The 23,867-nt window shown below is 34.6% G+C and overlaps 2 protein-coding genes across 2 annotated transcripts in view; one reads left to right on the top strand and one right to left on the bottom strand.

The window, feature by feature from the left end:
• LOC100377223 (neuron navigator 2-like) overlaps positions 1 to 4,744 on the bottom strand; it is a 315,635-nt gene extending 310,891 nt beyond the window's left edge. The window contains exon 1 of the mRNA XM_085506505.1: positions 4,649 to 4,744. Within this exon, the coding sequence (XP_085362631.1) occupies positions 4,649 to 4,723 (75 nt within the window). The 5' untranslated portion in view covers positions 4,724 to 4,744. The remainder of the gene's footprint in view (positions 1 to 4,648) is intronic.
• Positions 4,745 to 6,718: 1,974 nt separating this feature from the next.
• LOC102803531 (uncharacterized) lies at positions 6,719 to 22,135 on the top strand. Its single transcript, XM_085505967.1, has 11 exons — positions 6,719 to 6,804; positions 8,839 to 9,444; positions 9,560 to 9,639; positions 11,210 to 11,340; positions 11,691 to 11,865; positions 12,241 to 12,311; positions 12,699 to 12,783; positions 14,895 to 15,035; positions 17,770 to 17,808; positions 18,614 to 18,796; positions 19,686 to 22,135. Exons 2-11 carry the CDS (start codon positions 8,852 to 8,854, stop codon positions 21,827 to 21,829), a joined length of 3,642 nt encoding a protein of 1,213 aa, XP_085362093.1. The 5' UTR covers positions 6,719 to 6,804; positions 8,839 to 8,851; the 3' UTR covers positions 21,830 to 22,135.
• Positions 22,136 to 23,867: the final 1,732 nt, after the last annotated feature.

The raw sequence follows: 23,867 nt of genomic DNA on the forward strand, positions 1-23,867 counted from the left end.
ATTTATCGTCATTATAATTATACGTCACCATGACAGTGTTTCTCCAACGTTTAAAAAGTCAGAACCGAATTATTGAGCAAAATGTGCAATGCATTATGGGAGAAAATCTTGCATTGTAAACAAGTTTAATTTCGCAAAAACAGATTCTTTTGAATTTCATGAGTCATTGAAAATCACCTGAAGACATTCAGCCAAGAGCCATCAAATCACAACAAAAATGTTTTTTTCCCTATGAATTCATTTTTGTTCATTTTTTGTATCATTACATTTTTATTCCATGTTACTGAGCTTTAAGATATGATATGATACACTTTCACCATGGAAACAAAAGCAATTTCAAAAATCAAAAAAAACTGTATTTTCATACAATTTCAGCCCTGCATTTTTTTTTGTAGACTAAGGACAGTGTTCAAGATTGAAGGTCATCGCATTATCTAAACAAAGCGCTCCAGCTCACTGTCTTCCTGGTCTTCAAATTAGTAAAAAAAAAATTCTTGTTTTCATAAATTAAGCAGTTTTGACCTTGGAATTTGATACATTATCTAAATTCTTTCATGATATAAGCAGTACAAATGAAATTATAAAATTTTCAATTCAATCTGAACTCGGTTAACGATCAAGAACAATCATCATTTACTGATAAAACGACCATGTCTATGCTCCAAATCACAGTGTCTAATTCAGTAATGAACTCCTCCTGCACTAAGCACCTGTGTCTAACTGACATTCATCAAGACAAATCTGTGAATAACAATTACTGACCAAATCCATTCTGCAAGGAGACACAGAAAATGGAGATGAGAAACCACAGACTGTACTGTAATGTAATTTACTCCCCAAAATGAATTAAACCAGAAGGCCATTGTATTTTGAATAATTGCATAAATGGAGTACTTTTCACTCAAAATCTCTTTCAAGATATGTGTAATAAACAGTAAATTGTTGTTTTTTCAATAAATTTTCTGTTCTTAATTAATGTAGACCAATATATATATACTGTAAAATACTTTATTTCCGCTTTGAATTTATTTTCGCTATTTTTGCTGAAGGGATGATTTAATGAAAACAAAATCCAGCAAATATACCTTTTTTTTTTATATTTCACATTCAACTCATCAAAAATCATTGAAAATGAATTCCATACAAAACACTTAAAAAAAACAATTCAGCGAAAATTAATTCCAGCAGCTAAAATAAAGTATTTTTCAGTAGATGGTTTAATAAATTCACCAATCAATACAAATTTCTATATTAACCCTCCCCCTCCCAAATGCAATTTCGAAATAAAATTATTGCTGTTTTAACAATAATACCCCCTGAAGTACCAGGATGTGTGACCTTTAGGGGTCATGCATAGATACTATATTTGTGTGACCATCGCTGTTCTCATGCCATGTGAATTAAAATTACTGATTAGCACCTTATCACAGAAATACCTGGCAAAGCCTAAAGGGGATTGCCAGAGAGTCAACACTTTAATTAACCCCTTTGATCGACATTGTCAATTTTTAGCACCATCTAGAAAATGATTTTGTAGTTTGCTCCTTCCCGCAAACTACATTTAAGAATTTTTGTAACTTTCACAGATTAGACAAATATAATTTTGCTTTAGATCTTCAAAGAAAATTCTTTTTTATTGCTTCCCTTTTCTTTGTTTTTTTTGTTGTTACATTATTACATAACAGTAATTATTAATCATCGGTCCCTGTAACGCCATAGGTTACAGCGTGCCGTAATTTTGCTGTATTTTACAGGTTTTTTCATCCCACCATATTAAGAAATACGAATTCCAAATATGGAATGATTACGTGCGTAAGTATCCTGAGTTCCTCTAATAATAAAAACAAACATGGCTGCCCCCAGGTTTTGACCAGACCCCACACAAAGAAGTTCGCTAAATCTGTTGTAAACTTGGATTTGGGCATTTCCATGATGTATCATTGGGAGGAAAAAATGTGTAATAATAAGGTTATTACAAGGATATCGCAAAGTATGCAATCAGACAGTATGCCATCGCATCAACCTTCGCTGCATGTCTGTCAATACTCCAGCTGTACCGTCTTCTTGCATACTTTTTGGTATCCTCATAATAACCTCATATTATTGTGCTGCTCTATCACCTGAAACTATAGATTCATTTTTCGTTTCAAATATAAAATTCATGACACCAAAACTCATCCTTGGAAGACCCTCATTAATTTGTTCTAGTATTAATACTTAAAATTAAATTAGCTACTTTCATCCAATCAGCATGTAGTATTTGCATGTAAGTATATTCATTTGCATATCTCTGACAGCATTTGCATATAGGAATACACTACTCACACATAATTGCCTAGTTTAGATTCTACACAAAACTTTTGAAACGTTTTTGGTCAAGCAATTACTCGTTGACAACAAATAATTTGTAATAATTACAATATTAGAAATTTACAAATAATTAAAAAAATGTCACCATATTGATACACCAAAATAATTGGACTGTCCTACACAAATGAGGTCTATATTCCCATGTACTTTCATAATAGGTGATTTTCTGCTCAACTGCGAGATCTCGCGAGATGCATGAAAGACGCGCGTCGAACGATTTGATTTTGAACTTGAATTTCTTTATTTCATAGCTCACATCAACCGGCCGATCTTCGACAGAGGAATATTGCTTTCGAATACCCTCACTTAATCAAAATTTCCTATCATCAATGTGTACAGCACATTAAGCATGGAAATTTCCCCCAAAATACTTTCTCGTTTGTCGAATCTCACGCGATGTTTGACGCCACTATGAGGCTATGACCTTTGTTTGTCCTGTTTTTACGTTCGATTTCACGCATAACGCGTGATTCTCGCAGTGAACGGAAAATGGTCTATTGTACGCATGGCTTCAAGTCCCATACAATGAAGGATTTTCTACCAGTACCCAAACAGCTATTAGCTTGAGTGTAGACTCAAACTGGATATAAGCCACGTTGGCCCCAAAATAACCTGTGCGGCCAAGAAGTCAGTTTCACTGCATTTTGAGTCTAGATATGTTTAGTCCAGTCATATTTACAGGTATACCTCCTTAGGTACCCCAGGCCTACTGCAGAGACACACCCATGCAAAAACCATGTGGTTGCAATGACCCACATTTCTGGCTACTATTGTTTATTTATTTAAACTTGTCACCAGTTAACAAGAAAAAACAGCACTTGTAAAAGAAACCACAAGAGAAGGATGGTGCTGTCAGTCAACAAGCTCCCTTGGGTGGCCATGAATCTGTCAATCAGGGTTCATTTGTTTGTTTATAGAACAAATAATCAATTGCTTGTTCAGGTATTTATTTTCTCATCATGGATATTTTATGGTCTCTATTCTGATGTGCATTTTTGAATAATGAGTATTTTTTGCTTTTAATGCTGTATCGAAAAGCTGCTTCTTGTTTTTGCTTTTCAATTGTCAATGTGAAGGCAGAAAATCGTTATTTATATTTGAGTAAGGGGTTGACCACTGGATATTTTGGAGTGGTCCCCACCAAAAAAAAAAAAAAAAAAAAAAAAATATATATAATTATAAAGAAAAATCCACAAACACTTGATGGAGTAAAAAAAAATGTACAGCATACAAAACACTCTTATGAAAAGTAAATCTACCACAAATGTAAAATAATTTGCACAGCAGTTCTACCTACCTCCTCATAATGGTCAATCCCTAAGTTTTAATCTTGATTTGATTTGATTTGATTTGATTTTTGATTTGATTTGATTTGATTCTGTTCCATTCTTACCTAATACAAATACTACAGAGGCACCGGCACAAAATTTTGCATAGAGGGTAGAGATCTGCTCACCATTCCTCGCGCCGAAGGGAAATATTTGTGATTTGCAGTTCACGAGGGTTTTGGTACGGTTAGGTGCAAGCTTAAAGTTACTAACAAATGTCTTCATTTGAAAAAAAATGCTCAAACAATGCAGCCATGGTCAGGACTGGAGAAATGCTTTTTATCATGCTTATGTGTTAAAAAAATACGTGAAATCTAAAACTGGTTTCAGTTTACTGTGATTCCGTAAAAAGTAAAAGCAAAGAGTTTCTCATCAACCGTGATATAGAGCTATAAATCAGCTGCACAGACCGTGGAAATCTTTACCGACGAAATAACAGTTGTGTTGATTGACGGTCTCTGACCCGAGACGTTTAGGACTGATCGCTAGCGCGGAATGTTTTCCCTTTCTGTAATCCACGGTTACGCTCGTCATCTACGATATCAGTGTCCGAATAAAATCTTAAAAGGGGATATTTGAAAAAATAAGGGCAGGTGGACATTTTCGCCATAATGGACATCGCGACTCGGGTGTGGAGCGCTCGGTCGATACATGAAACGTAACATTCTTTTGCCGCCGCATAGTCAAAACGTGCGCTTGTTTTAGCAGAACGTGTCAGGTATTTCGGAGTTTCATCTTTCGTCGCGTTGGATGGGAGGAATTACGCATCGCACGAAACAACAAATGCGTTTTACTGGGACATTTTTGTGTGAACAATGCGATAAAAGATGAAGACAGCGAGAAAATAAACTGAATGTGGATTTGTCGCTAGAGACATGGTGAATCAGCGATGAAGCAAACCAAGCAAGGTCTTGGTGTTTCAAGAAAAAAATAATAGAATTCGCACTTACCCGTCTCTGATCTTGCATGCCATGGTACACAGCCTTCCTTCCATATCGTAGTTTTTCGTGGCCTCCTTCAGCCATGCTGCCAATTTATACTTTTTTCAATATTATATTCACGTTTTAATATTCCATCATGTTTTGTCGTGAGCAGACAACCTACTTGTCGGCGCAGATGAAAGTGCGAGTACACGCAGAGCTATTTTCTTTTTGAAAGATAACTTGTAAATTTACGCAATAAATAATCAGGATTTGTATCCATTATCAGGAAAACTTGTGAAAAGCGTCGAGAGCGAAAGAAAACATTCACGGCGACAGTAATCCAATAGGGAAACAGCGAAGAAACGTGCGAGATGTAATACTTGGAAGTTGAGGCGAAATAAATGTAGCGACAACCGATCTAATCATTCGCTGCGATTCTGACTCATAGAGAATTTATCAAATTGAGCTAGAAAATAAACCAACGCGAAATAAATAAAGCATATTCCATGGTAATCTGAAAAAAAGATTAGGCTCCAATTTTCGACTGCTGTTACATCCGATCCGATAGACGAAATCCGAAGATTTTGCGGGTAGGAGAAGCAGAAACAAATTACTGCAGACGCCGCCGCAGCACAACTCGTGTTGATGTTGTTCTCTATGTGACGTCACAAAATCATGTGCACTTTCTGATCCACACTTGCTCTTTTATTCAATATACTATTTGCACTTATGCGGAATCACATGCATGATATATAAGGTGTTTTAGTTTTTAGTCAGTCTGTTCTTTGTTTTTTTAATCAGGCCAGAATTCTAAACGATGCGAATCAGCTGTTCGTGTCGTTAATATCCAGGTCAAAGGTGAAACCGCCACTATTCTGAGTGGCTGCGAAAGAATAGCAACCTTATCAATGTGAATGTATACTTGAAGGTGATTGGCTGGCCTAAATCGTGGGCGGTACTTTGATGGGAAACGGAATCCCGCGCCAAAAATATTTAAGTGGGAAATCCTCATTCATTTGCGCATAGTTTGGCGTCGTTGGTGGAGCCCGAATTAAAACTTCCACCAACTATATGGATACATAAACAAGTTTGCAAAGTGCAACAATATAGAAAAAGGTAAGAGCCTTCGACTTATCCACTATTATTTTTTTTAATTTTATTTCTAATTTATTTATTTTTACGACCAAGCCCTCCTATGACATGGAGTACGAAACAGTTTAGGGAGTTCCCAGTGCGACTGAATTAAAATTGTTTATTTACCAGCAGGTACGTTTCATTGTACATAAAACTTCTTACACTGTCCTTTGCCAATTAATTTATAGAATTTGTCCACAGACGCGCGTTCTACAAGTTCTATAACTATAATAGTACCCTCCCCATTTCATTTATTAACCGTCAAACCGGTCATGAGACGTTCGATATCGCTTGAATAAATACTAGTGGCACTGCCAAACTATTTGAACATTTTAACATCTAGAAAATTTCAGTACCATTTAAATTTGTCGTTCTTTATTTTCGAGTTGTTGTCACCGTTCTAATTGGTGGTAAAAGCGTCCTATTGCAGTTGTGTTTTCCCGCAATGGCTATTGTTTGTACAACAAAATGGAAGCCATTCACAATTCAGGGGGCAAGAGCGATAAACTATGTACTGCATTCCGATACATGCCGTTTGAAGGTCAGTCTACCAATGAATTTGAAACACATATATTTGACTGTGATTTTGTTTTAGTTTAGTTGCAAGAATGTTTTTGTTATTTGCATAATGTTCGTTGCTCAAATTTGCGCGAAAATAACTTTGTTGAAAAAAAGGTATCCAGATCAACGCGCCATGAACCACTGTCCCGTACGATCTTGATTGCTGGTCCCCAAGGTTCATCCGTGTTTGTTTGGACATTGGTCTGAGTTTTTTTGAAAGAAGTATTTGATACATGATTATAAAACATGAACTAAATTAATAATGAATCGCCTGTGAACTTGCATTTTTATCTCAATTAAAACATTTTGCTACTTTGTGTCTGCATGGTGTCTGATAGTAGAGAACATTTATGTCACGAATGTTGTATACACGTTCCCGGGCCGCGATGACGCGCCAAATTCAAAACTCGGCAGGTCAGGTTGCAGCGAGCTCGAGAAGTTCCCGCAAAAAATGCCATATTCCTATCGCGATTGTTGCTAATTTTGAGGTCAGTATCTTTAGATTTTTGAAGCAATGATGTTTATCAAGCTTTTTTTTTTCGCGTCGTGTGGTCGATATAAACCAACGCTGTCACAGTCGTTTTATATTCTTATGGTTTTTTGGGTGACCCTTGACTGAGTGCCTGGTTTGGTTGAAGCCAAACAATGTCACTCTATGCACGATAGAGGTGATCAGCTGTTTCGCGATTTTGTGTGATCTATAATTTTTAAATTCTTTCATCGTGACACACAAGATGAGTATTTTGTGTGTTTTTTCTGTATTTTTTCTGGTAACTTTGATATTTTTTCGTCTAATTTCTGACGTTGTTTACATCGCGGTCAAAAGAAACTCGGTCGCTGGATTTCATTCATTGTTGTATTGTCGATCTCAAGAAAATGGAGGGAGAATTCCAGATGGCGTAAACAACTACCGTTTATAGTATCGTTGGCTTTTTATCGACTCGTATTGCAATTCAAATCGATGAATTTGCTTAGTACTCCAACTTACCATTTCGAGTGTCAATCAAAACTCCAGTGTTTTAGAAAGTCGAACTCTAACTTTTCTTGAACTGAACTTTGAAGTTCAAAAGTTTAAGAACTTTAAGACAAGTTTACAGAGTTTTCCGGAAAAAACGATCGTCATCTGTCGTTTTAAATTACATTCATGGGAGTTTTTGCATATTTAACCATTTCAATGTTGTTGTTTTTTTGACTGAAAAACAATTTTTTTTTACCAACTTTTTAATCGCACTATGCTATGGTTTTCACACCAGCTTGGGTATTACCGTATATGGGGTAAATTTTGGGGAAAAGATTTATCTATCTCTCAATAACCACCTAAATCGATGAATTCAATTGTTCACAATATTTATAATTCATAAATTAAACTTCAGTCTTCAAATTTGGCTCTCAGCATTTGTATAGTGCCATAGTACATTTCATAGCAGACCATCTGTTGTTGATTACATATTTAAACAACCATCCCTGAGATGCCAAGCATACTAAATTTGTATGCATAAGATTCACTGTAATTTTAAAAGCAAACACAAACACAAATGTGTTTTTGATGGTATTCATGGCAATGTAACAATCTAAGATTCTCTTTGAAGGGAATTCACAACAATTTTTTTCTATAGTTCTTGAGTTGGTAAAAATTTTTAACTGTAGCCGAGTTTAAATTAAATAACAACGTGGTGACATTATTTGTTCACAACTCAAGACTGCATTATCAGATCTGTGCCAATTGGTGTAAAACCCAGACTGTAAACTGACCCCCAGGCACTAGCATGGCTTCTTATCTGGGTCAGGTCAAATGAAATGGATCACATGTTATAACAGGAGGTAATAAAATTGTGAGTTGGAAATCAGAATCGTGTTTCTACCTTACCACAATCTCAGACTCTTAAATTTCCTAACACATCTTATTTGTTTGTTTTATTTATTTTGAATAATATTCATGCTTGCCCTGCTTTCAAAATTCATTTTTGCATAAAACTAATCACCAACTAGTGAAAATGGATTAGACAGAAACGCATCAAAAATCTGGAAAAAAAATCTAGATACAGTAACAATATTTTACAGTTTGAGGTTTGTACAATTTTATGGTACTAGTTTTCATTTGTTTCTTTTTCTAACAAAATCACCATGGCCACACTTTTCCAGGGATTAGTGTTGCCATGGAAATAGCAAAATAATCCCTGCATTTTCGTTGTTGCCCATCTTTAAATTGACTGGAAAAGCTATTTATTTAAACCACTGTACTGAATTTAAATGCCAATGATTTGGCTTTCCTTTTAAACAGACATTTAATATTCATGAACAAGCGTGTTCTGACTTGTTTTAAAACCCCTCAACACTGTTTCTATTGATATCCATGTGTATGGGCTCTGTGTGCCCTTATTAGGCTTAGTTGTGTGGATCTAATGTATTTGTAGTTTGCAATTACTGTATGTAAAGTTGTGCATGTTACAACTTCACAAAAATTGACACATCTGTATTAGAAATAAGCCTGATCTATTTCTTCAATTTATTCTTGCCAACAGGTAGCAACACAAAATGGAAGAGACAACGCAATGTTCATTTCTGCCAATGGGATTCATTCCTACTACGCCAGATTCTGATTCTGATGCAGAACCACACAGGGACAATGAATCAGAGGCGATAAAAAGTGTCTTGTTTGCATCGTCGATGGGTGATGAAACAGACAATGGGACGTGCAATACCTTGCCCCAACAAAATACTGACAATCACATTTCTGCAGTGAAACACCAGTCGACAGTTGATTCACCAGCCATACAGATGTCGACTAACACAGTAGACATGTACCATCCAACCCCTCAAGTAAAAATCGTGGATGGTAAATACGTGCCAGCAACCCCAACAAAGCCAACTGAAGCTACCAACGTTGGTCCTGTCACCCCTACAACGAATTTGAAAATTCTTCTAAGTGCTGCTAGTCCAATTATTCGAGAAAGAGACAACCGAAAAAAAAAACTATTTCCTCATGATCCAATAATGTACACCGCCGAATGTCCACCTTCGAACGCTATAAAATTGAAAGAGGAACAGTCAGATTCGGAAGAAGTTTACGACGATACTTGCAAGCCTGTTAGTAGAAAAGAAAAATCGTTAGGACTTCTGTGTCAAAGGTACTGTGTTTTCCTTCTCTATGTATGTAATCATCTGTGGAAAAGTATACACTATTGTCTTGAGGCAAAACTTTGAAATTCCCAGTTTTTTAATCAGTGTGAATGATTTTTACAGGTTTCTATCTCGTTTTCCTGATTATCCGAACCCAGCTCTGAATAATGAAATCAGTTTAGATGTTGTAGCACATGAACTTAGTAAGTATGGTTGCTTTGATTTATTCAGAGTTTCTTTTACTTGTATTTTACTCGGAGTTATTTTTTAATTCAATTTGTGAAGTAAACTTTTATCACATTCACACAAAAATTTTTTACATTTTTCACAAATTTATTTCAATAACCTGTAGCCAGTAGAAAAATTATGTTGATTTAGTTCAAAATGATTTTAAAAAAATTAGAGAAAAAACATAGAGCTCAAAAGGTCAATCATTGTATTTGTTCTGCTTTTAATAAAAATCATAAAACAATAAATTGAACGTGACCAACACATACTTGATTGCTTGATTTCAATTTGTAGGTATTCCAGAGATTTATATTATAAGTGATATACTAGTATACTATATGTAAATTTAATCCTAAAACTAGTATAACTAGCTTAAGAATTCGTAGTCTGATATTCTTTCTAAGGTTTATATACTAGTTGTACATCTTATTACTGTTTTGTAATCTTTAATGAGCATGTGCCATTTTAGCTTGTAAGGACATTGTCGATTTAATTCAATAAGCAGACATCCTGTCAGTGATTCTGATTGACAGACGAACCAAGTTACTTAGATTCATTCATTCATGCATTATGCTATTTTTCATTCACAAACCGATATCAGGTGGCTGTCAAATGCCTTCTAATGACAGGCGTGATTCATATATTGGACACGTTTTTAGTACATTACGCACCTGTCTCCACTAGATTTTTTTTTCTGAACCACTCCTTTAGAATTAAACTATCTCTAGTTCACTTTACATCTTGTTGAGCAAATTTTATATTTAAAAGCAGGATTTCAACTCTAAAAGCATCCATTTGAAAAAAAAAATGTTGGATGTACAATTCTGACAAAATTTATGTAAAATATAGAGTGAAAACAATTTTTTTTTAAATTTAGTCAATGAAATAGGCTATATGTATTTATTCTTGGCAAACCTAATTACTAATACTGAAATCATTAGACATTAAAAAATATGTACATGTGTCAAATTTCACTGAGAAAATGAGGCTTTAAAGGTAGTTACTAATTAATACCTGTCATCAAATTGAAAACTGAAGTACTTTAGTCTGAAAATCAAGATTTTTAAAAACCGAAATAACTCGTTCTCCATATAAACTCCTAGACTGCCGACAGTTCTCGGGCCTAATAAAGAGTCATTTATTTGTGACTCAAACTACGTCATACACCGATCAACCAATCATGAGCGAAATGGGTCACCAATAAGCAGGAAATAGTAGTACTGTAAAATCTGTATTAGAAGCCGCATCCCTAATAGAAGTCGCACCCAATCCTTTTGTACAATTGAGAACCAAAAAATCATCATTTCACATATGTGTAGATGCTCTAATAGAAGCCGCATCCCCTCTGTTGCATTGTACCATTTTAATAGAAGCCACGGCTTCTAATACAGATTTTACAGTAGTTTGAGTGACAAGTCTGAACAGGAACGTCACCGGGCAATTTCCACATAATGCCGCATGAGGGTGTTTACATACTATAACAGTCTCTTGGGCCCTACAGTCCTCCCTTGTTGTAACTAACATTGCATGTTTTGTCTCCTGAAGGTGTGGAAAGAAGAAGAATCTATGATATTGTAAATGTCTTGGAAAGTGTTGAAATTGTTAGTAGGTTTGCCAAAAATAAATACATCTGGCATGGAAAAGTGAAACTACTCGATACATTAACAAAACTTAGAGTAAGTTCTGTTTTGTTACTGTTTTGTTTTTGGTTTTTTTTTATTTTAATGCAGGGGGATATGATTTCTTATTGAATTCCCAGTAAAAATCGCAGCTACACAGGAATTGCTATTGTTCTTTACAAGCGTTCATTTCTATTATTTTTTATTTTCACTATTTTGAGCACATTCACTTGGCCAATGAATAATTATGGATTTGTTGTACATAATAATAATAACATAATAATTGTTTATCATAAAAACAATGTTAACTTTATCATATGACTTAGAAAGGGGTATTTTTTTTAACCAGTTGATGAATGACTACAATTTGCATAATAACAAATTAATTGATACCAATTCTCTATTAGAATTTGGGTGAAACTGAAAACTATGCCAGTCAAATACAGCATCTCAAGAAAATGCAAGAGGAGAGAGAGTTCAACTTTGGGGAGGATCTCAAATCGAAAAAGGAACCACTACATCCAACAGAATCTGAAAATATGCCATTAAGATTTTGTAACTCCAAAGATGGGCTGGAAAAATGTAAGTTTTGTTATTTTGAATTTATATTCAGTGTTCCTTTACATATACTGTAAAGTACTTAATTTTAGCTGGAATTAATTTTCGCTGAAAAGACTTTTCATATGGTTGTATGGAATTTATTTTCACTGATTTTTGACAAGTATAGTGTAAAATATATTTTAAAAAAGGCATATTCGCTGGATTTTATTTTCACTGAATCATTCCTTCAGCGAAATAAGCGAAAATTAATTCCATGCGAAAATATTTTACAGTAGTTCAATTCTGCCAATATTCATTTAAAAACAAAAGAAGTTTACAACTTTTTATTCATCCAAAATTACTGAGTGTTCATTGTAATTTATGTATGTTTATTCACTATTCTGTTTACACCAACAGTCAATAATCGGAAAGACAAATCTCTTGGTGTGATGAGCCAGAAGTTTATTATGTTGTTTCTAGTCTCTAAGGTACGTCAAATTGGACTTGTACCTGCAATTAACCCCGTATTTTTCTGCTATAACATTCTGCACATATATTTTTTCTATGATTGTTTGGTAATTTGGGACAAAATGTGCATAATTTCCCATCGGTTTACATTTCTTGATCAACATTTTTAAGAACAATTTACGCTATGCCTTGAACTTGAATATTCTGAGACATCAGTTTCAAAACCAGCGTTTTCTAAAAATACCCCCAACTGATGGAAAAATATTTTACTATTTCCAAGGGTATCAAAGCAGTCTGGTAATGGTCTCCATGTGTTTTATGTTTATTGTGTGAAACAAGTTCAACATTAAAGGTCCCTTGTAATTCCATGTGAAATAATAAATAAATCTTATTTGTTTTCTCCACAGACAAAAGTTGTGTCATTAGATATCGCAGCTAGAATACTTATCGGTGATATTAATTATGAAATTAACGAAAACTCAAAGTTTAAAAGTAAGCTTAAAACTATTTTTATCCATATTAAAATTTATTCCATGTTGCTTGGGAAAGATAGTGATTATTGTTCTGTGCATGATTAATTTGTTGAATACTGTGAAATACTTTATTTTGTATGGAATTTATTTTCACTGATTTTTGACGAGTTGAATGTAAAATATAGGGAAAGAAGTATATTTGCTGGATTTTATTTTCACTGAATAATAACTTTAGAGAAAATTAATTCCAAGTGAAAATAAAGTATTCTACAGTATATTGTGTCACCGTCTTCCCCTGCTAAGAAAAATGTTGCTTTAAATTTTACAATAATTTGACAACGTTCACAGGTATAAGCATTTTGTGACTTATCGCCTTAACCTGTTCACTACCAATTCCCTCTTTTTATCACAAATTCACAAAATAGTTCTGTTTATAGTCTGCACTTTCCTTCAGAAGATTTGGACATAAATAACCCAAATCTTTTGAGTAAATACTGAAAATGACTAAAATTTTGTCTGTTGGCTCAAAAATTAGGATTCATTTCCAGAAATATTAAAGAATATAAAAAGGGCAGAAAAATTTAGCGAGAAAGTCTGGTGGTGAAAAGTTTACCTCTTTGAACGCCATAACTTTTTTATATTTTGATAATTTTGATCCAGATGAACATATTTGGCAACAAGTCTTAATGAAAATTTTAGAACAAATTATGAAAAAAAAGTTGTGTGTGTTTTAAAATTTGTGAATATTGACAAAAGTTGACTTAGCACCCAAATGGTAAAAAAATGAAGATGGTTTTGGATATATTTTGGTAAAATTATCAAAGAACAATAGGAAAAAATGGGAAAAAGATGTCAGTCCAAAATCAAAGTTGCCAGTTCGTTTGGTGGGTGGACTGGTGGCTGGCTAATGCCCTGGTTGCATGTAAATGAGAGACATCAATGTGAATTTCTAAAAAGCTGTTCCAGTTTAAATTTTGTACAGCTTAGTTTAGAGTTAACAAGTTGATAATGCTGATTGAAAGAATTTGGCTCTCCTGTACATCAGCACCTGCAACTTGTGCAGACATGTCAATTACATTAGGGACAACGTCAAAAGATCGATGTCGGATAAAAAAAACTTATTTCCTTTAGTTTGGGGGTGGGGGTTTTTGACCTCAAAAAGTTTCCATCCTACAAAAACAAAAATTTTATTTTTTAATGAAGTCAAAAAAATCTTGGAGTATTTGTAGTTCGTTTTTTTTTCTATCCAATCATGGACAGAAATAACCGAAAAGGGAAAAAAAACAGAAAAATGGTTTGGTTCAAGTGTAAATCTGTGCGTCAAATGAGGTGCATTTGTAAAATCTTTTTACACCCACCCGACAACCAACTGCTATGCAATACTACTGTCCGATTATCAATTTGTATTTAATGGTAAATGTAGTCTGACGCCATGACTAATATTTATCAATTAAGTTTCAGTAGGGGGGTTTGGAAAAAAACTAAAGGAATTAAGTTTTTTATCCGACATCGATCTTTTGACGTCGTCCCTTATTGGCACCACTACTTCACCATAGGTACGTGATAAGTTGCGCGAGACCACAACATTAGATCACGTTCTCGCATTGACCAGTTAGTATATGATCTGATCTGATCTTATCGCTGAATTTTTAAATGGATCTGCAAGTTTAAACTACCAAGATCAAATCAAGTTTTGTGATAAAGTGACAACGGAATTCTTTCATTTTTTCATCACTGTGATCAAAATTTGTTTACTGGGAAGGCAAAGTACTTTAAAATTTAGTTTTCGAAAATGTTGCCACTTTTACCACTTATTTTAAACTAAGAATTATTTAAAAACATGTCATCACCAACAGACAGGTGAATTTAACTATTGGGAACACATTGCTCAATATAAAGTATGCACTTCAGTTTGCTCTATGAACTTGAATAATTTGAGAATTTCTCAAAATGCTATTTTTTACACGAGTATTTTCTCTTAAATTAAATGCAAAAAGTTTTGTGAGTCTGTTGGTTCTCTGTACACAACAAAATTAATATTAAAATGACACATCAATATTATTTTCCAAGTTCTTAAAATTCAATATTCATATAAATATATCATATACGTTTCTTAATTTTGCTTTGCAGCGAAAATTCGAAGACTTTACGATATAGCTAATATATTAACAAGTTTAAACCTCATTAAGAAGGTGCACGTGACGGAGGCTAGAGGTAGAAAGCCAGCATTTAAATGGGTCGGTCCGGAACCAGGGACCGGAATGTCAAACGGTACGTAATCAGTGTTCTCCCCAGCATTCAATTTGTGTGCGGGGCCGCCACGCTGCTTTTCCTGCCCGCCGCTGGTCCCGAGCCGCCACGGTGATAAGTAAGACCGCCACAGTGCTTTTTTCATTGTTCATCCTGTGAACTGTATTACGAAATATAGAAAGAAATACGTAGCTATCAGGAATTTTGTCACGCTTCCGACCAGGACTATTGTCCGACGTACCGACCGACACGCATCCTGCCAGTTGTGGATTATAATTTGTAAAAAATAGACGTAGTCGCACGATGCGGTAATGGCTTATAAACAATACAAGTTAATTTTGTAAAATTAGCACCTCTTTGTTCGTAAGTAAATACTTTGACGATCGACGCAGTCTAACATTTTTCCAAATTAATTCCACCCCGATATAACATGGGCAAAACGGAGTTCACGATCAGTTTACTCTACTCAAGAAAAAAACAACGTGTTTATTGCGTGATTGGGTAAAATACATTTGAACTTTTATCATCGCGAATCATGTAAAAACTCTTCTTTCAAGACTTCTTTTACCTTTTAAAAATTGCTTATCAATATCACCTATTTCGAAAACCATCATGCAGTTTTCACCTGAAATCCATACCAACACATCGTGCTAGGACATCACTTCACTTCCGCAATGTAATTTTTATGATCACTACCATTCGGAAAACTTCGGGTTCTGCTGGCATTACCATGCGGTATTCTAATTGGTTAATGGCGCTTTGACCCATCGGGTCAAAGCACACATGCCGGTCAACTAATACGTCACAATTATCATGGCGGTCTGTGTTTTTCATCGAAGTGATCAAAAATAATCGCTCAAATTTTACGATTATTTCATATAGAAAAAATTTTTTGGCATGGCATGACTGTAATAGGAATTATTATATAACCGGTGTATAACATCGCGAAGTAAGTTAAGTCACGTCGTAACTTTGATGATCGTTTGGAAGTTTTATTTGTTCGTTCATTACTGTAAATGTAAACGTTGTAGAAGCTGATGGTACGAATAGTAAATAAGATCATGAAATTCAAGAACATATTCCTGGCTGAAACGTTTCAAATGCGTTTTCATTTAACCTTTTACAATTTATTTGTTTGTTTGTTTTTAATAGTCTGCAGCATTTGCATTTCGATTCGACAATTTTTCATTTTTAAATTCAAACTCTTCTAAATTGTGAAACGTAATATTTTGACTCCAATAGAAAAAATATTTGCACTGTGACTGAGCTCATTAATATCCCAAAAGAATAGTGTTTGTAACACTGTATGAAACAAATAAAATATAAAAATATGTGCCACATTGTTTTTGAAAATATATGTTTGTTATGTGGGTGTAAATGTTTTTTGGTCAATCTCTATTATTATGTAAATGATATGCAAATTATATGCAAATTAGTCCGCCACAGTGGTTTAAATTCCTGGGGAGAACACTGCATAATAATGTGTGTGGACACTAATCCTGTTGGATTCACTCATTAGATGCAAGAAAAAGTTGCACATCCCGATACTTTCCGAGAGTACAAAACGGCTGTCCTTGAAGTTCAAAAACTGGGCAAACATTGAGGTATAATATTTATTGTTACAGGACAAAATATCCCCACAAATACCAGAATGTGTGAACTTTAGGCGTCATGCATATTGCATTCTCGCATCGTTCAACGGATGAATCATCGATTGTGCCCCACTGTAAAACATGTATTCAATTTTACAATACGCTGTTTCACAATTTCCACTTTATAGTTTCACACTTAATTTAGATACGTTGCATAACACCTTTATATAAGATCAGAAGATCCATTAACGGGTGACTGAGTAATGAGTTGTAACATGTTTTTAATCCTGTGGGTGTCAGTCTTTTACTATTTTGTAGACATGCTTTATTAGGTGGTGATGTAATCATTGTCCCAATTTCTCTCTCCCACTACTACTTTGGTGTAAAGGGAATTTCAATATTTCTACTGTAAAAATCTATAATTTTGTCTTCTTACGCATTGTACATGAAACTGTTGTTAGAGCATTAGTTCAGAGCATGGGTGGTGTATCTTTGCAGTGGCTTGTTGTATTTAATTGCAAAACACTTAAAAGAAATTGGTATTATGCTGTATACTGTAAAATACTTTATATTAGCTGGAATTTTTGCTGAAAAGACTTTATTTTCACTGATTTTTGATGAGTTGAATATAAAATATAAAAAAAAAACGGTATATTTGTGGATTTTATTTGCAGCGAAAATAAACTATTTTACAGTACCGTAGTGTTTTGTCATGGTTTTAGAATTAAAATGTTGTTAGTGTTATCCCTGCAAAATATTTACAACATTCACTCTATTCTATGTCCTGACAATAACACAGCTATTGCATGTACCGGGTATAAAATCCAGCCAATATACATTTTTTCATATATTTTACATTCAACTCATCAAAAATCAGTGAAAATAAACTCCATGCAAAACACCGGAAAGTAATTCCTGCTAAAATAAAGTATTTTACAGTAATTGACGCTTAAATAAATCATTTGGAACATTGAAATACTAGTACAATGTCATTTACATAAGTACATGCAAGGTATTATTAATTTACCGAATGTCCCACCCTCCTCGTTCTTTCTGTAAAGAATACTTACCGGTAAAAGCGTATTCCCTAAACCACTGCTTCTCATACCAAGTATTTGTCACACCTACCAAAATTAACTAACTCTATCATTCTTGTTTTACAGAAGAGGCTGCAACATCTGAAAATCTAAATGTTTTAAAAGGTAAGCAAAGATATAAATTTACTACTTTCATTTCAAGTTGTAACAAAAGTGTGCATTTGAATTTTGAGAAGGGGAATCTCTGTAATTGCTCAGTCTGTTATAGTCTTAAATTGAACTACATAAGAAAATTTTATTTTACGTTTCACCATGCACTCCATCAGAAGTACGAGGCAATTTTTTTTTCACTTATTTCATACGTCATGCACATCGCCCTCTGTTGATACATTAATGAAACCTCTTTTTTTTTTTTTTTTGAAAAATATTTGGACCTGAAACACTTTTTTTTGCGAGGTTATAAATAATTTCACCTTTATAGTAGATCTGTCCTCTGGTAAGTATCAGAATGTTTGATCTTTTTATGATCATACATAATGCCTTGTCAAATCATAGAGACCCATCGACTATTGCTCATTTCAATACTGTAAAATACTTTATTTTCACTTGGAATACATTTTTGCTGAAGGAATGATTCAGTGAAAATAAAATCTAGCGAATATACCTAAAATCCTATATTTTACATTCAACTCGTCAGATATCAGTGAAAAATAAATTCCATACAAAACACCCAAGAAGTCTTTTCAGCGAAAATTAATACCAGCTAAAATAAAGTGTTTTACAGTATGGCATTACTGTAAAAATTGATTACTAATAGGCTTGTATTATTTACCATATTGTACAGTTCATGGAGTATTTCCTTTTCCCAAACTTAAATACAGAACAATTTATTTGTTTTTTCATGTAAAAATATATGCAATGTAAACACTGCCCCCTAGTGACAGCCTATGTCAATCTTTTGTTTATACAGAGCCTAATGTCATGAAGGAAAACAACAACCCTAAAGTACGCAGACCAGCGTCTAACTTGCACAGACAACGTCTATTTCAAAGGCACGCTTCATTTCAGTCCATTTGTGAAGTGGTGGAACAGGAACGTAGTAAATTATGTTCGTCAGCACCAAGCTCTCCCAGCAAAGCAGATCCTGAACAAGGTGAGCTGATGGAATTTCATTGTTTTCAATAGTAACTTTATCATTCAACACTTACTACATAATTTTCCTGAGAATTACTTCCTCACAAAATTGTCTGATTTCATAATTGTTTGTCAATTTCTGTGTTTAATTCGTGATCCTGAAAGTTAGCTTTTTTCATAGATCAAAGCCAACATTTTATTCCATATTTTTTCGAGATCTCCAGCTAACAAGAAATTATGGGTCAATTTGGTCCAAAATTATCTATCCTCGGGGGCGGAGCTACGTCACGGACGTTCTACGTTGCTAAGACGCGCACCACTGTACCACGTATTTCTTTCTGCTGTGGAACGCCGGTGGAGCTGGTGAAAACTCGAGAAAACAACACAAACTCAACTTTGAAGTAATTCAGAACAATCAAATTCATATGTTACACACGTAGAGCTAATCTTGTTACACTGTTCAGGGGACTCTCAACAACCATCGCAAAGTACCGTTTTCTGCGAGTTTTTGGTCTTTGTTTTCATCGCGAGGGTTGCCAGGCAGTGAAAATACCCGAATGTCCGCCCCCAAGGATAAAAAAAAATATATACAGAAAATGCATAAAAACAGGCAAAGCAAATTTTTGGTAGAAAAAGTTATGGTACATTTTGGCAAGTATCTGAATTACTGTAAAAGAAGAAACTTTTGTTGGCTTTAATTTAAACGGACATTTTTCTAAAATATTGTAGTTGATTTTAGACCAATATATACATATTTTTTTCAATTGTCTACAAGTCTTGCTCAAAATTTAGAGGTGGTTAGGCAGGTTTAATTGGTAAAAATTGACTTTGGCATTAAACCCTTACATTTTATTTTCAAATTGAGTTTATTTGACAAATTTTAATTATTTATTATTTACTTTTTACAGCTGCTAAACTACAAGCAGAGTTTGAATCTTTGAAAAAGCTGAACACACCGACAATGTCCCGACTGCTGGCAATATGCAATATGGAACAGGAAAAACAACAACAACAACGGGAAACAAAACAAATATTACCGAAACCGGACTCTACGGTTGCACAACAACCACTACAGCAGATAATGTTACAGTCAGTAATGGTTCCAGGTTCTGGAATCAGTGGCATCATTAATTCAAATGTTGGAAAACTGCAAACTGTAACTGTCCCAGTTACTCAGTTCAATTCGGTTTCAGGCTCATTCACGTTCCCAACACAGACAATAATCACTGTTGATGGTTTAAACAAACCTGTTTCGCAAGTGCCGCTTGTCACAAGGCGAAGTAAGCGTACAAAAAAACATCATGCGAGTGAGGAATTTGAATATCAGCCTGTGGTAAAGAGAAGCAAGGTAGATGCACAACCAATCGGCATGGCGGTTAATCAAGAAAAAGAAAGTAGTGTGATGTTTACAGCAGCGGATTCGTCTCAATTGCACACAGGTCGCGATGAAACTGATGGCGTTCAGTTGTTACAAGAGACACATGTCAATGTACAGAAAGTATGTGACATACCACAGGAAAACCGACCAGAAACTGACGAACTTGTTAAAATGCCTACAGCTATACTTAGCCGCAGACGTAGCTCAGTCGCACTTGGGAATAAACCGTCCCCTCTACGGGTATTGCACAATGATCCAGAATTCCGGAGCTCACCAACTGATAGTGTTAACAGCAGCAAGAATGCCTCTCCAGTAGACAGCAAATTTGATGCAAAAGACTTGGAGCTTGCAGTTCCTCTGCAGGAAGATCATACTGAGGACACCAAACATGACGACGCACCAAAGACGGTGCAAGCTCAGAATGACCAAACCGTGACAACATGTTTACCAAAGCCTGAACTTCCAGGCTCTCTCGCTTCTGAACAAGTGAAAGAGACTCCTAGCGTCAGTTCAGCGGAGAGTTCTCAGACAAGTCTACTTTTTTCACAGTCGCCTCTACATCTGTTGCTGAATAATCGAAGCTCAAGCAACTCCCCCGCAAGGTTTATGAGTCGTCCTAGCTCTCTGAGCAGTATGGCGGAATTAGAGAGAGCATTCGGTAGCGGGGAATCTCCTCTCCCGATTGTGTCACCTAACCCAGTCTTTGGAAAACGCAGTAAAAGTGCGTCACCAAGTCACTTTCAGTCTCTGATGAATAGTCAGGCTCAGGCAATGTTAGCTGGCATGTCTCAACAGACTGCACCAACCAAAGTGAACTCAGTTAGTCCTGTCTTGTTGCCACATGGAGGGATGAACACCAGTACTAGCCCGTCTGATTTCAGTTTTAACAACTCCATGTTTTCCTTCAGCTTTAACCAACTGCTACAGGGGGCTTCCAATCAACACACGCCTGTATCGTCCGCACCCGCTCAGCCAGCTCAGGCGATGAATTCCATCCCAACTACTGCACTGCCTTTGGTACCAACAACGATGCAAAGTATGCCTAACACCATCCTACAGATGCCTCATATGACGCAGCTATCTTTACTGCAAGCTCCCCAAACTAACGGCAACATCGTGCATTTACCGACTACCACAACGTTTGTGCAAACGCCGATGTCATCCAGGGTTCAAACATCGATGGCTCATCTTTCTGTTCCAATGTACCAAACATCGCATCCCAATCAAATCAACCAGGTGCCATTTTCATTCACCCAAGCACAAGTGGCACAGTGGTCGACCCCAATTAGTGCACATAACAGGGCTGCTCTAATGGCTGGTATGAGCCCCATCATGCCATCAGAAACCTACAGCCCTAAGTCTCTAACACCAGGTGACAAATCGTATCAAAACATGCTATTCACACCGCGCACACAAATGTCTCCTGCGACAACGTTAAACACAACACCTTTGATTAACACTGAACTGAACAACAGCAGCTTTTTCCATACTCCAAACATGTACTCTATGGCGAACACTGGTAATCTGCTTCAGCATAACGCTCCACAGGTGATTGGACCCTCAGCATTTCAGCACGTCCCGGCTAACCTTCCAGCAAACGGAAAATTCACAACATCTCGAAGACTAGCACTTCCACAGTTCTCCGAAAGTTTTAAGCAACCACCTCAAGCGTAAGACAACCCACCTTTACGTGAATTCAAAACTTTCGGACTTTTGAATTTGTATAATAAAAGTTATATTTTATTTTATTTTTCAAATTGTATAAAATTGTAATATTTATATTAATATTTGCTCATGTACATAGAAACTTGATTCTCATATGATTCTTTTACATTTTATTTTTTTTGAGAGAGAGATAGATGGAGAGATTTATGCTCGCAACAAACACCAGTACAGTACTGAAATATTATTATTTGGCTGACTTGGATGTCCCCTTTTTTCTTTTGCTTGATTAATAAAACTTATCTTAATTCATCAGTACATTTGCTAGATTCACCTACTATGAAAGCATTATTGTTCATTAGTATTTAACTTTCCAATTTTGAACATAATTACTGGTTTTGAATTCATGAATTTTATCATGAAACGCTGTAGTGTAAATTCCATGTGGATTTAATTTAGCAGCTTTCGCTTAATGGCGAAATCAAAACCCAGTGAATAATTAATGCATTTACAGTATTTGGTTGAATACTAAATTAAAAGGTTATTGTTATTTTTGCAGTATCATGAGACTGTATTCTAACATTCTTAGGACTGACATTTTGTGGCGTTAAAACGTGGTGGTCGTCGCGCAGCGTGTGATCGAATTTCATGTAAATAAACAATGTATTTTACATGCGTTTTATACGTCGCTATGAGTCCCATATCAAACAGGATGCGGCGTAAAGACTGTCGTCCTTTAAACTTTTTAATTTAATCCCCTTGCCCCTGTATATAAACAATTACAATATTATTTTTCCTTCTATAATGGTGCTTCTCATTGGTTGTAATAAACCAATCACAGTATGGCTTTCACAGGCTACTGTATAAGTGTTTACAATTTAGTTTTTGATTGGTTAGATTTTGTTTATCTAACCTTCGTTTAATTTTAAATTTTTTGTTAAGATTTATTTTTTTTAATTTTAGTCGCTGCTTGAAATGAATGGATATTTTTTTTTTTAAATAGTTTTTATTTTGTAACTATTGCATCAAAGTGCACTCGTTTTTTGATACTGAAGTTAAGTTGTGAACAACAACCTGAAATTTCAAATTTTGTAATGTTTTTGATGTTTACATTTTTTTAACTATTTTAGTGGGTGGAGTTATTTTGAAGGAAACAGTACTTTTCAAGAAGTCATGAAGAAAAAACAATTCAGTTCTTTTTCAACCAAGTTTAGTAATTTGTTCTACTTTTTGTTTAACATGATGAAAAAAAAAATCAGTTAAGCATATTTTTTATTTGATTTTTCAACAAAGTTTAGTAATTTGTTCGTTTTTTTGTTGTTTTTTTTCAAAAAAGTTTATTTTTAAAAAAATGGTGCTCTGTGGTGATATTCCATTATATTTTGGTCACACAATCTGAATAATATGCATGGTATTTCAGCCTTGGACTCTGAATAGCTGACAAAGAGACTTGAACCTCACGGATTCATCATTTGGGAAACATTTTTCAAGAGATATCAGTTGGTGTTATAGTAATAAGTTATTTTTTTATTTACTAACAAACCATATCTAATTTAAATTCAAATTTCAAAAATATTTTCATAAAAATCCTTCATCATTAATTTGTTGATTTGTAAATAATAAAATATTTTTTGAATAATCACATACCGTGATAACGTTTTATTTTTTGATAATATTTTTTGACTTAAATTCAGATTTGACATTTTAAATGGAGATAGTGGTTTTTCAGTTTCTCCCATTTTAAAATATTTGTCTATTTTTGCTAAAACTAGTAAACATGTAAAAATAAAAATGTTAAAGTCGATAACATTGAAACATCTTTTTTTTTTTTTCTAATATATTTTTTGCTACAATTGGAGTGTCCAGTAATTGAAACTAATAATATTTCAAATTTTTAAAATACAAATTTTCTTTTAAATAGTTTTGGATTGTATTTTAGTTTCAAATTTTTCACTGACTTTATTTGAAGGTAGTTGGTACAGAATTGTATTTCATTCAGAATTTGAAGTTAAGTTTTATTTTTAACCTGAGAATTTTTAATTTGATTTTG

The sequence above is a fragment of the Saccoglossus kowalevskii genome, chromosome 12 (genome assembly GCF_978046115.1).
Source record: "Saccoglossus kowalevskii chromosome 12, keSacKowa6.1, whole genome shotgun sequence".
Taxonomy (NCBI): Eukaryota; Metazoa; Hemichordata; class Enteropneusta; family Harrimaniidae; genus Saccoglossus; species Saccoglossus kowalevskii.

Bases quoted from the DNA above. Each gene is read 5' to 3' on its own strand.
- LOC102803531 (XM_085505967.1), top strand. From the start codon at position 8,852: ATGGAAGAGACAACGCAATGTTCATTTCTGCCAATGGGATTCATTCCT. The intron at 11,866-12,240 runs GTAAGTTTTGTT...TTACACCAACAG, and splicing joins CAAAGATGGGCTGGAAAAAT to TCAATAATCGGAAAGACAAA. The intron at 12,312-12,698 runs GTACGTCAAATT...TTTTCTCCACAG, and splicing joins TGTTGTTTCTAGTCTCTAAG to ACAAAAGTTGTGTCATTAGA.